The following is a 12,918-nucleotide window of genomic DNA, read 5'->3' as shown; positions in this document are numbered from 1 at the left end:
ATCCCACACAGAAATAAGTATATTTAACGCGTTAAAAATATCCTTGCGAGGATATATTTCCGCGTTAATAGATTCTTAACTGTACGGTAAAGGTAATAATATAATATTTAAATAAGGTTATTAATCATTCAGATACATAAAGAATTTTGTTTCTGTTAACAATGATATAACCAACGGGCATAGATAAGAAATGAGAACACGTCAATGTCTATCTCAAAGCACCCGATGTTTTGGAGATGAAACACCATTTTATTTCTGGACTAGTTGAATAATCAGAAAATTGGGTCACATTAGTCATTAACTGCGTGGCTTTGGTTATAGGATTTATAGTTAACAGGAAGTATATTAAAACAGTTTTCTAAAATACAGTTTGAATCATTAGAATACAGTTAATGGTGGCGTGTCGTATGCAATGGGAAGATCGTTGAAAATGTCTTACACAAAAATTATGTCACCTAACTACGTTACTAATACTATAATTGGAAAAATGAAAAATGCTAACATGAATATTTGGTAAAAATGTTAAGTATTTATGTTATTTGTTATTTGAATAACTACAAAGAACTAAAATAGTTTTAAGAAAAATAATTATTACATGGGTGAATATTTAATGTTGTGAAAAATTGAACTTCAAACAGTTGTAAAAATTAACGTGATTTTCCGATAAACATATTATTTTTGTTATGTATAAAAAACTAACGAGGAGTCTCGTATTACATTTTAAAACGATAGATATACATTTTTTTTTATGAATTTCTAGCTAAAAAATGCTATGAACATTTTTGAGTTCAATTTTTCTATGAAAAACCACCCTCAAAGTTGAAAATTGAAGTATTTTTATTGTTCTAAAAATTATAATGGGCAGAAAAAGAGAAACATACCATTGTAAAATTAATACATCCATTGCTTCGCTCAGAATTTAAAATATCAAAAATTGTAGGAATTTAAATAAATGCATATTAAAGGATAAAATGACGTAGGGGAAGGGAGGTAGGAATGCTTGTTGAATCACTCAGTATAATTATTTTTTTTTAACAATGTAACGATTAGTTTTAATTTTAAATTAAATATTTTTCTATCGTTAAAAAAACGCTAGAATATATTTTTAATCGATTATTTTTTATTTTTAGTTATTCTTTTGTCAAACTACGCAAAATACAGAATTAAAATATTATAATTATGTATCGTGCAGTATATATATATGTATATAAAATATAGACTATCGAAGAAAATCAGATACTTATGTAACCATACATAAAAAATTAACACAATCCACATACTTATATTTTGGTCAGAAAATGTACAATCAACTACCATTAGCAATTAAACAAAAGTTACTTTTAGATTTTTAAAAAAGTTACACTTTGGTCACTATGAGAAAATAATAGGTTTACAGCATTACCGAATTACTATAACAAATAATTATGATTTTAGTAATTATTAATGCAGTAGAAGCCGTTTATTAGAAACATTTTGGGACCAAGGTGAAATGTGTCAACTAACCGATTATTTATAACAAGCGTTTGGTTTGATTTGTACTATGAAAAAAAAAAAAATGAAAAATATATGTATGTAAGTTGTATGTATATTGTATAATTTAAAAAGTATGTACAAATGTATATATTTTACTATATTATTTAAAATATGTGTACCTATCGAATTTTGTTTTTATGCGTCGAGTAACTCCATGACCATATTTCATACGAGTAATGATGCAGGACACTTAGAGTTTCTACAATTTGATTGACCGTACGGACGCCGAAGCTGAAATACAAACGAGATACGTACAGAAAGAGCATTCTTATATGTATAGGTACTGTACTTACGATAAAGTACAGTAAAAATAAACGTAACCATAGATAATAAAGATTATCTATGAACGCAACGACAGGAAAGATAAGATTAAAGTACATTGGTTATTTAACCGATGTATATGTCAACTGACCTTCGCCTAATTGTTTCAAATAACCGATGTGATGTTTCAATAATCCGATTTATTTTCAATGTTCTAAATTTCTAATATACGACCGGACCGGTCCCGGAACATTTTATTGTTTCAATAACGCGATTGTGTCAATTATCCGTGTTCCTAATAAGCGGATTCTACTGTAGTTGTATTACTTAGCATTTTTTACAGCATGATTTTATATATATATATATATATAATGTTACATTTTATATGTATAACAATGATGTATTTACTAATGTTTTATTTGTATTAGAAAAAATGTTTTGATTGTAATTTTATTAATTATACTAACTATTTATTACATTTATATTTTAAGAGATGTGAACTCGTGAACCCACACGAATGTGTTCAGTGAGGCCATTTATCCTTTTGAATATTAAATAGAAATAAAAATGTACAAGTTCAGTATTTATTAGTGGAACACACAAAGAAATACAAATTGAATTGGTTATTAATTTTTTTTTTTTTTGAACCTAAATTCACGAGATCCGGGTCGCTCCCACTTATGTAAATGTATTTCATGTTTATACCCTATACGATCATATAATGGTATTATAATATTGTACTATATATTGTAGTTATTTATAGGTATAATACAGTATACCTATAATATATAAAAAGTAACGTAAAACTGTTCTTAAATAACATAAAAAATTACGACCATAAACTATAAAATTCGGGTCGAACGTGTTTCCCCGAGGCTCTCGGATACATATCTAATATCATTATGGATAACACAGTCGACAGTGCGTCGACTTGGTTATTTGGAATAACATTTATACATGTTTACTTTAAACATATACAGTATACTTCTTTAACTTGACCGTTTCTTTTACTGGGTAAACGATGACTTCCACCGGTAATGGTTACGCGAAGATGACGAGCCTCGAACAGTAAGCTTGTAGCGTTAATACTTTAATATCTATTCGTCATCAATCGGACATTGGAACTTAGAAGTTTTGTTTTTTTGGTTTTAAACTCTCTTGCAAGTCATTGGTAACTTACAGTTTTTTTTTTAAACATTTTATTCAGTTTGTTTCTAGCGTGTCGCATGAATAAGGAATTTTAACTTAAATGTCTAATCTAACCTCAGTCACACGGGGGTGTTAAAAATTCCTAAAAAAAACCTATACAATTGTAATGTTAGAAACTTTACTATCATGGCACTTTTATAATTTATCACATATGTTACAAAAATACATAGTTTTGTAAATAAATAAGGTGACACAGTAAATTGATCAAAATATAAATATTTTAGTCACCGCACACGTGATATTATAACAGGACGTGTGAATAATATAAAATGCTATAAAATGCATCGTATAATAAAAATACTCAAGTTTTCACACTGTGAATAATATTTAAATTTGTATTTGTTATTGCACGTGTCTAAAGATCTACCACACTTCGAATCGTACGACCCACGTTATATAATAATATGTATAATATTATATAACGCTGTTACAGATGCCGCAAAAGGTTTGTCGCCGCACACGCCACTATATCTTTCTTTTCGCAAAACGGAAACGTCTGGTTGTTGCTCCCAAGCGCGCGTGCGACATCTTTGGTCGTGATCTAAAATAATTCTCTGGCCGCGGGCGGTACACGTAATATTATAATAAATTGGCTTCTACAGTAATAATATGTAAATGCAGTTTTAATATATTGTATACTACAATATCGGAATCGATTCGGTATCTATATACACCCGACTAGTGATTGAGTAAAAACCACGAGAGGGGAGGAGGGGAAAAATAATTTATTCACAAAAATCAAAATCATAATCTAATCGTTTGTTTTTAAAAAAAATCTTATAATTTATTTTACGTATTAGAAACAAATTTTAGGTATTTTACCCATTCATATCGTTGTAATTATAAATAACGTCGTGTTAAGTGCACACGGGTTCATTAAAAAAGACGATATAACTATATTGTTTGAAAAAAATGTGATATTATTGGATTATTTATGTAATCTTAATGATGTGATAACGTTAACACAATATACCCGGTAAACAACATGAACACGGAAAACGAACGTATTTTATGCAATCACTTTAAGAAAAAAATGTTTTTATCTGATGATTGTATAATGTATTTATATCGTATGTCTATTGACATTATTTACCTTATTTTAGGGGCAAACCTCTATACTTGCCCCTCACAATCACACCAATGCACCCATCAGGAGACGAGCGTGGTCGTACTCACGTGTTATATGTACATCGAGCGTTATGTTATGCGTATATGTTATATATACGGATAGTTGACGAAGGTCAGTGGCTTTGAGAACTACGGTCAAGAGACAAGAGCCAAGACCACCGTCGTGGTATATTGTAAAAAAACGCGCAATGTCCCGTGTTCGGGGGGCGGCGCGCGGCGCTCGTGGGAGGCGAGAATCACTGCCGACGCGGTCGTCTTGTTCCTGTTGCTTTCGCGACGTGTGCACGCGACAACTCGCTGCAGCGTTCCGACAACCGTCGCATTGACTCGCGTTTCATATAATAATAGCAGTTATTATTATAATATTGTTCAAATAATAATATGGCAACGACGAGTGTGACGATCGTTGCTGTCGTCGCCGTTTTCTTGTACACGGCCGTCGCTGAGTTCACGACGGAAAACACGACTGAGGTGAGTTTTATTCGACGACTTGTCCGTTGCAATAATAAATATTTAAAATAGTATACAGATAATATAACTATACGAACAACGTTGGGGGTATAATTCATAAATCCTCAAAAATAATGATGTCATTAATGAGTGAATAACAGACGAATAATAATATTATAATCACTTGTTTTCTTAATACTATATGTATGGACCAATACCAATTTTTACCGATAACGACTATTGAGTATCCGTTCTAGTATCGGTCCATCCCTAGTTAATACTCAATATAAGAATATTAAAATATTAGCAGTCGGGGTAGAATTTTTTTTAAACGTGTGTTAGAAATTTTTTTTTGGTTATATAGTTAACCACACATATGTAGTTCATTATTCGTTAGTTATTTAATTATTTTACATTTACTATATATATATATATATATATAGTAGTAAATAGACAAACAATAATGTATACGCTAGTCGAATAACACACAATTTCATTACTGTACTTTTTTCGAAATGTAATTTTCACATTTTTACATTAATATATGAAATTATAACATGGCCATAAATTGAGCATTTTTTTCATGTATATTACAAGTATATTATTTTAGATATTGTGTGGTTAACTCGTATCTAGATGTCAAATAAAAACTGAAATAAATCTAATTTTATCTACATGTATGCACTGTTCACTATGCATTTTAAAATGTATATATTGTTCGTACATTATTTTAAGATTCATTTACACACTCATTCAGTTTCGATCATAAAATAATTTATTTATTGATACATTTTAAACGTTCACAACTAAAATAAATGTGTGACAAATTTTAATAGATATCTGTATTAAAATATATCTCCTATGGTTATGTGATCAAATCCATGTATGAAACGATCAAGTGATCCGATCAATTAATTTTTTTAAACACCTTATATAAATAAATAGGTATTCTCGTTTGATTTTCAAAAGTTTACTTCTCCATTCTCAAATTACACATAAAAGAGTATTAAAAGTCTTTTAGAGAGGTTTATAATATAGTTTTGTATTATAATTTATAATAGCTATTTAGTTTTGGTTTTATTTTTTTCTATTTTGCATGGAAATATTATTTATTAATAATAATATATTCAAAATTCTGAAACATCAAATTCTGATAACGCAGTTTGTATTATAGACTGACTACAACCGTTAATGTTTTTTTCACGTTACTATAAATTATGATTTCTATTTCCCACCGATTAAATGTGTTACACATATACTTAAACGTATAAAAAAATTCACTACCTATAAGAAAAAGTGACCATTAAAAAAACTTAGTAAAACCAATTGACCACGTATCACATCCATACTTTTTTTTGGTTCTATTCAAAAATAATATAGTAGTTCATATTATTTTTATTCTTTAATCTCAAGTTAGACATGTAATATTATTATTATTATATATAATTTAAGAATTGAATATCAAATAAACGTATTAGTATACAGGTTTAAAAATATAGTATTTTATATATTTTTAATAAAAAATGAATGCTAGCTTATTGTAGTAATTTTTCTAAACTATAGGATAATGAAAAGAAAAAATTATTTCTCATATCGTTTAAATACAATTTTGATTTCTGAAGTATAACAATAAAAATATAATAGACTTAAATATTTTATTAATACTAATGTTGTCGTAATTGTTCGCGTTGATCTTTTGTATGATAAAATATATTTATACTCACGATTTGTAATTAGAATCAGGTAAATTAAGTAGAAGATTATAATTTTTAATTATCCATATTTGGCTATATATAACGTGTTCAAGTATTCACTTTATCATATAATTTACATTAAACAATAGGTAATATTCAATAAATTATTATTAGGTATTATGTGTAATTATAGTTAAACTATCAAAGAATCCAATCTAATCAGACATATATTTCATTGTTGTTACATACACTACTTTTTGTTGTATAACGTGTTTATTATCTATATATATATATATTATACGGGTATATGTGTAATAGATACTCATACAATAAGGACATAAGGTCTAATATGTAAGGAAATATTTCGAGAGTATATAGGTACGTCGGTAAAATCAATATATAAACTTGAATTGAATTTTAAAGAAATAATACATTTCATGGCCGAATAATTAATTGTTATTTAACATTTAAAAAAAATATAGTTATATGTATCGTTCCAAATAGTGTCAAACGATTAGTTTTATTTTGTAAGAAAGTTTTGAGAAAAAATGTACACTTGTACGATGTGAAAATCAATTGATTTCAAAACAAAAAATATAAAATAGCGAAACTTCGAATCTATTGTTAGTACTTACATTGTGTATGTTAATATTATCAAGAACAATATAGTATTTTGAATTCTTAAAAATTCGCTGAAACGTAACGACTTGTTTAATATTGAGATTAATTATGTATTCTTATTACTTACTCTTACTTTAATACTAATACTATAAATATATTATAACGTTCAATTAATAGAAGTAATGTTTAATAAATAATAATAAATAATAATAATGTATATATTGTATTATATAATATTACAAAAATATACAATTAAGTTCTTTAGTAATTTATACACACTCAATGTGATAATTTGTAAATATTGTTTTATACAGAGTGTAACTCGTCTATTTGACATTATTGCATTTGCAATATTATTGAATTTTTCGAATAGACTAGTTACACTCTGTATACCTACTGATTTTTTTTTTTAATTTGTGTTCAAATATTCTGACTCCTTCTGTAAAGTATAATTCCAATAATAATTTGTACTAAATACCAACTGATGAATTACAACGTAATTCATTAATATTTCTGTCTTCCATAAAGCTTTTAAAATAAATAAATAAATAATTTCCTATTAAATTTTTTATGAGGTGCTTTGATTTTTAAATCAGAATTTAGGTTAACGTTTGTATTTTTTTTACTAATTATGTATTAATACACTTATACAGTTGTTTCTAAAAAAAAAAAAAATGATTGATAACTATTTATTTTAAAATAGTATATATTTACTGCTATACTGGCCATACTGGCATTACTGGGTCCTAAATTCTAGAAAAATAGGACTTTAAAATATTAAACTCATAAAAAAAATGTTCTGTAATAAAAGAAAAGATATAAAAATGATCATAAAAAACTTACAATAACCTTAACATACAATTTAAGCGATTTTAAATATTAAATAAAATAATTTGGCAAGTAAAAATCTAAATAGTAAATTAATAATAATATTATATTATAACTAATATAACTTAATTGAATTATTTAGTATTATAGTTTTTAGGTTTATATATTTAAATATAAATAATATTTTTATTTTTTTTTGGTGATTGTACCTATGACAAAAAAAAAGTGTGTACCTTCTTTTTTTATTTATTTGTAGACAATCAAGCCAACTTTTACTGTAGATTACGAAAGAAATGAGTTCCTAAAAGACGGTCAAGTTTTTCGATATGTCTCCGGTTCGTTACACTATTTTAGAGTTCCTAAACCTTATTGGAAGGACAGAATTCAGAAAATGAAAGCAGCTGGTTTAAATGCCGTATCGACGTAAGTAAATATTATATATTATACTACATAAAATTAAACTAAAAGCATGAATAGTAAATACAGTTAGATACCTATTATAATAGTTATAAAACATATTGTTAAGATTTATTTTCCTATAAATGTACTGTTATATAAAAATATAAAATACAATGCGCTTTTAAATAGATTTTATTGAAAATAAAAAAACATGTTTTATTAAGTCTTATATTTTTAAATATAAATTAAGTTTTTATTATTTGTGATTTTTTTTTATACAGGTAAAATAAATAATTATAATTAATACGGAATTTTGTACTGTATAAATATTATTATAAAATTATCATAAAATTCCTTATATTAAAGATTAAATTGATCTTTATATGCGAAAAGTAAAAATATAAATTTAAAGCAAACCGTATCTCAGAAATTCTTAAATATTGAGTCTTATCAATATTGAGCCAGTATAATCATTAAGTAAATACCTATGTAAATAATAATAAAATATTGTATTGTAGTTATGTAGAATGGAGTCTACATGAACCATATCCAGGCGTATATAACTTTGATGATATAGCCGATTTGGAGTATTTTTTGCAATTAGTTAAAGACGAGGGCATGTATTTATTGCTCAGACCAGGACCATATATTTGCGCCGAAAGAGATTTTGTGAGTAATAACACGCGAAAATGAATTAGAGACCAAATTTAAATTATTGTTTTACATGTTTTAGGGTGGATTTCCATTTTGGCTATTGAATGAGGTGCCCAAAAAACGTTTGAGAACTAATGATCCAAGTACGTACTAGGTGTTTCTATTGTTAAGGTCAACCCTTTATTTATTATTTATATAGATTAATTTCCAACAATAAATCAATGTCTTTTATGAGAATATCATAAAATATCATGCAAGGAATTGCAGTAATACAATTTTTTTTATTCAATCTTAGGTTATAAACATTACATTACCAAATGGTTTAGTGTACTCATGCCTAAAATTGACCCCTTTTTGTACGGGAATGGCGGAAATATAATAATGGTTCAGGTATAGTCAATTAATAAACTTATCATTGCACGCCACATATTTTAAAAATTAATTTTACTTTTCGTGTAGGTAGAGAATGAATATGGTAGCTACAGTGCCTGCGACCAAGAGTATATGTTGTGGTTACGAGATTTATATAAAAGTTACGTTGGATATAAAGCTTTATTATACACAACCGATGGATGTGGATATTCTTATTTTACATGCGGTGCTATACCGGACGTCTATGCAACTGTGGATTTCGGTGCCTCGACTTATGATGGTAAATATCTACTTAAGTATAAACCGGAAGCGTAGTGGGAAACTTGATGGCCCAAGGGCACATAAGAAATGTATAGGTCATCTTGAGCACAGAAATTAAATTCTAATAAAAATATTAATTATTAAATAGTGATTTTATGAACTAAAAATAATTATGTAATATATATATATATATATATAAATACATTTTTATTATTTATACATTTATAGATATTTTCATAATTTTCATAAATATTAGAAATTTGATTAGGTAATCGAAAACTTAGACGGAATAGATTTCATCTATTATTAAAAAAAAGTAATAATATTAGCTTTTAAGCTACCTATAATACTAAAATACACTCACTTTATCGATAATCTCGACTTCGTCGATATGTTGGTTTTTTACGATAGTCCAAATTTTTTAGCAAGTTATGTGTATATAATATAGCGTAAATAAACAAATGCTCATAACTCACTTAAAAATTAAATAATCGTTAAAAACCAACATACAACAGATCAAGTGTTATTTTTACCATCAAGTTCATAATAGCTCGATTCACTCTAATTTTTAAACTAACGGAGCTAAACATGATTTTTTGAGCATAAATTTGCTATGCTGCGCACTTGTTAGACGGAGGCAACACATGTGGTTGTTGTGTTCTCTTAAAAACAGTAAACATTTAAACGACTGATGTTCGAAATGTTATCATCTGAACGCACATGTGTAGCAACAACGGCTTAAAGTCAACTTATTACTCTACTCATTTCGTTGGTTGCTCACATTTATGTCTGTGGCAAACAACCATCAACTTGTGTAAATATATGAAAACATTTGTTTTAGAAAAAAAAATGTCAAGTTGAAATAAAATATAATAAAAGCATATTACGAAGGTAATTATAAAGGTAATACGCCTAAGCAGTAAAAATGTATTATAATGTATCATATAACCTACCTATACAACTGAAGACACAACAATTTGATTTTACATTTTAGAATAACATTTATTTTATTTGAACTGTTATAGGAAATTTTAATCTACTTACAAATTACAATATCAGCTGTTTCCACAGGTGTAAATTTCACAGTCGTCCTTAAACATGAATTATTTTCAGGAGCATCTCTATAAAAAAAAAACACTTATTCGTAGGAATAATTTTACCTTTACAAAGCGTTGTGTTTTAAATTTCCTTTATAAGCTACTAGTTACTTACCACTCAAATGAACATGTTTAGAAATTATTAATAGACACAATACTACAATAGTAACATAATTATTGAAAATATAAATTAACTAATATAAGTAATAACTTATAATATACATACATTATGTAGAAGACAATAACGTACCTAAACTACAATATTTTCATCAACATAACTTCGAAGTTTAAAGTTGTTACTCGATCTTTTAAAAATATTATTGCCGTATAATGTACAAGATAATAAATGGCGCCACTGTACATTTTTTTTGTATTTTAGATAAAGTTATTTTTAACATAGATACAATTTAAATTTAAAAAATGTACGTAATTTTCTTATGTAACGATTAAGATCCTATACCCCCGTCCACAACTTAGACATACCTTGGTGGTGGCTCCTGTGGACCCGGCCTAAATACGCCACTGGTGTACACTATATCGTATGGAAATTAATATCACATTTTTCGTAACTTTGATTTCATTCCGATTTTCAGTTTCCCAATGTTTTAAATATATGAGAGCAACACAAAAAAGAGGACCTCTAGTCAACTCCGAGTATTACGCTGGTTGGTTATCACATTGGCGTGAACCATCGCCAATCGTCGATAGTCATGAAGTTGTGGAAACTATGAAAAACATGTTAGCTTTGAATGCATCAATAAATTTCTATATGTTCCACGGAGGTACAAACTTTGGGTTCACTTCTGGTGCCAACAAGTACGAGAAATTAAAAAATCCTCAATTTTTACCTCAGTTAACCTCGTATGATTACAATTCTCCGCTAGACGAAGCTGGAGATCCAACCGAAAAGTACTTTAAAATTAAGAAATTGCTGGAAGAAACTGTAAGTCTTGATAAAAAAAAAATAAAAATATTTTATAGGTATTCGCTTTAATAATTGAATCTTTGTTAAAGAATTTTGCAGTATCAAATGAAATATCACCCGTACCAGCGCCTAAGGGTAATTACGGAACATTCATAATGCAACCGTTGATTAGTCTTTTTGATAAGGCCGCGCAACGGATTAAACCGGTTGAGAACAATGTTCCACTTGGGTTCGAAGTCATGGGCATAAACACGGGATTTGTAATGTACGAAACTATTTTGACAAACGAACAAAAAGACGTCACAGTTCCTGTAAACCTTACTATTAGCACAATTAGAGATCAAGCGACCATATTCTTGGACCAGGTATGCGTTATAATGCCATATGTCATATTTTAATATACGATTTTGAAGTAAAGAAAACAAGTATTAAACATTTTTTTTTTTAGGTACAAGTAAATATCATACCACGTAACTATGAAAATACACCAGTGAGCTTAAATATTAATAGTACAGTTCAAAAGCTAAGTATTCTAATTGAAAATCAAGGGAGGATAAATTTCGGAAGCTTTCTGGAAGACAGAAAGGTTGGTCGGGTTACGTTTTAATTGGTGGTTAATAATTATTATTGAAATTATACTTTTTACAGGGTATTTTTGAACCAGTTACATTGGGTAATTATGTATTAGGACCGTGGAAGATGATAGCATACCCTTTAAACGAAACGTCTTGGTTTTCAACCGTTGAACCACAAAATTACGCTGTGCTACCAGCATTTTATAAAACACAATTTACATTACCTGATAGTTTAACAAAACCTTTGGATACGTATTTGGACGTTACTGGTTGGAAAAAGGTTGGCTTTTGATGAATAATAAATATCTAATTAAAATAAATTTGACATAATATTTATTGCATAATTTATTTTATTTTTGTTATTTAAAGGGCGTTGCTTTTGTGAATGGAATAAACATAGGGCGATATTGGCCATCAGCTGGACCACAAATAACACTTTATGTTCCAGCTACATTTCTTATTCCACCGCCGGGATTAAACACCATTGTCATGTTGGAACTTGAAGGAGTTCCTAAGAACTTGTCAATTTCATTAACTGATAAACCTAATATCTTAGGTCCTATAAATATCTTGTAAGCCAATCATTAGCAACGCTGGTTATACTCGATATTTTTTATTAATTAAATTGTGATTATTGTAGCTAAAATTAGTAGTTTTGTTTATTTTTATATCATTATTAGTAATAATCAACATTATCGGCTTTGTGGTTATTATGGGAATATATATATATATATATATAATAATTATATATTATGCAATTACTACTCATATTCTGTGTTAAATAACAAGTGATTATTGTTTTTTAATTTAATTTAATGAATATTTTAAAATGTTCTCAAAAAAAGGTGGTTTTGATTCCCTACTATAACAGTGAATTTTAAGTGTTTGTTTTATGTAGTACGTATATAAGG

General features: G+C 27.7%; 1 protein-coding gene across 1 annotated transcript; it reads left to right on the top strand.

The window, feature by feature from the left end:
* Positions 1 to 4,404: 4,404 nt before the first annotated feature.
* On the top strand, positions 4,405 to 12,847 carry LOC113552731 (beta-galactosidase-like). The gene is made up of 11 exons (XM_026955605.1): positions 4,405 to 4,602; positions 7,981 to 8,147; positions 8,642 to 8,792; positions 8,857 to 8,920; positions 9,073 to 9,167; positions 9,237 to 9,429; positions 11,101 to 11,450; positions 11,522 to 11,797; positions 11,881 to 12,018; positions 12,081 to 12,287; positions 12,377 to 12,847. Exons 1-11 carry the CDS (start codon positions 4,513 to 4,515, stop codon positions 12,581 to 12,583), a joined length of 1,938 nt encoding a protein of 645 aa, XP_026811406.1. The 5' UTR covers positions 4,405 to 4,512; the 3' UTR covers positions 12,584 to 12,847.
* The last annotated feature ends 71 nt before the right edge of the window (positions 12,848 to 12,918 follow it).

This window comes from Rhopalosiphum maidis, chromosome 2, assembly GCF_003676215.2.
Source record: "Rhopalosiphum maidis isolate BTI-1 chromosome 2, ASM367621v3, whole genome shotgun sequence".
Classification (NCBI taxonomy): domain Eukaryota; kingdom Metazoa; phylum Arthropoda; class Insecta; order Hemiptera; family Aphididae; genus Rhopalosiphum; species Rhopalosiphum maidis.
The sequence above is the reverse complement of the archived record's forward strand: the minus strand, read 5'-3'. Positions and strand labels throughout refer to the sequence as shown.

Coding starts and splice junctions, on each gene's coding strand:
- LOC113552731 (XM_026955605.1), top strand. CDS start 4,513: ATGGCAACGACGAGTGTGACGATCGTTGCTGTCGTCGCCGTTTTCTTG. Junction 4,603..7,980: donor CGACGGAAAACACGACTGAG/GTGAGTTTTATT, acceptor ATTTATTTGTAG/ACAATCAAGCCAACTTTTAC. Junction 9,168..9,236: donor GAAATATAATAATGGTTCAG/GTATAGTCAATT, acceptor CTTTTCGTGTAG/GTAGAGAATGAATATGGTAG.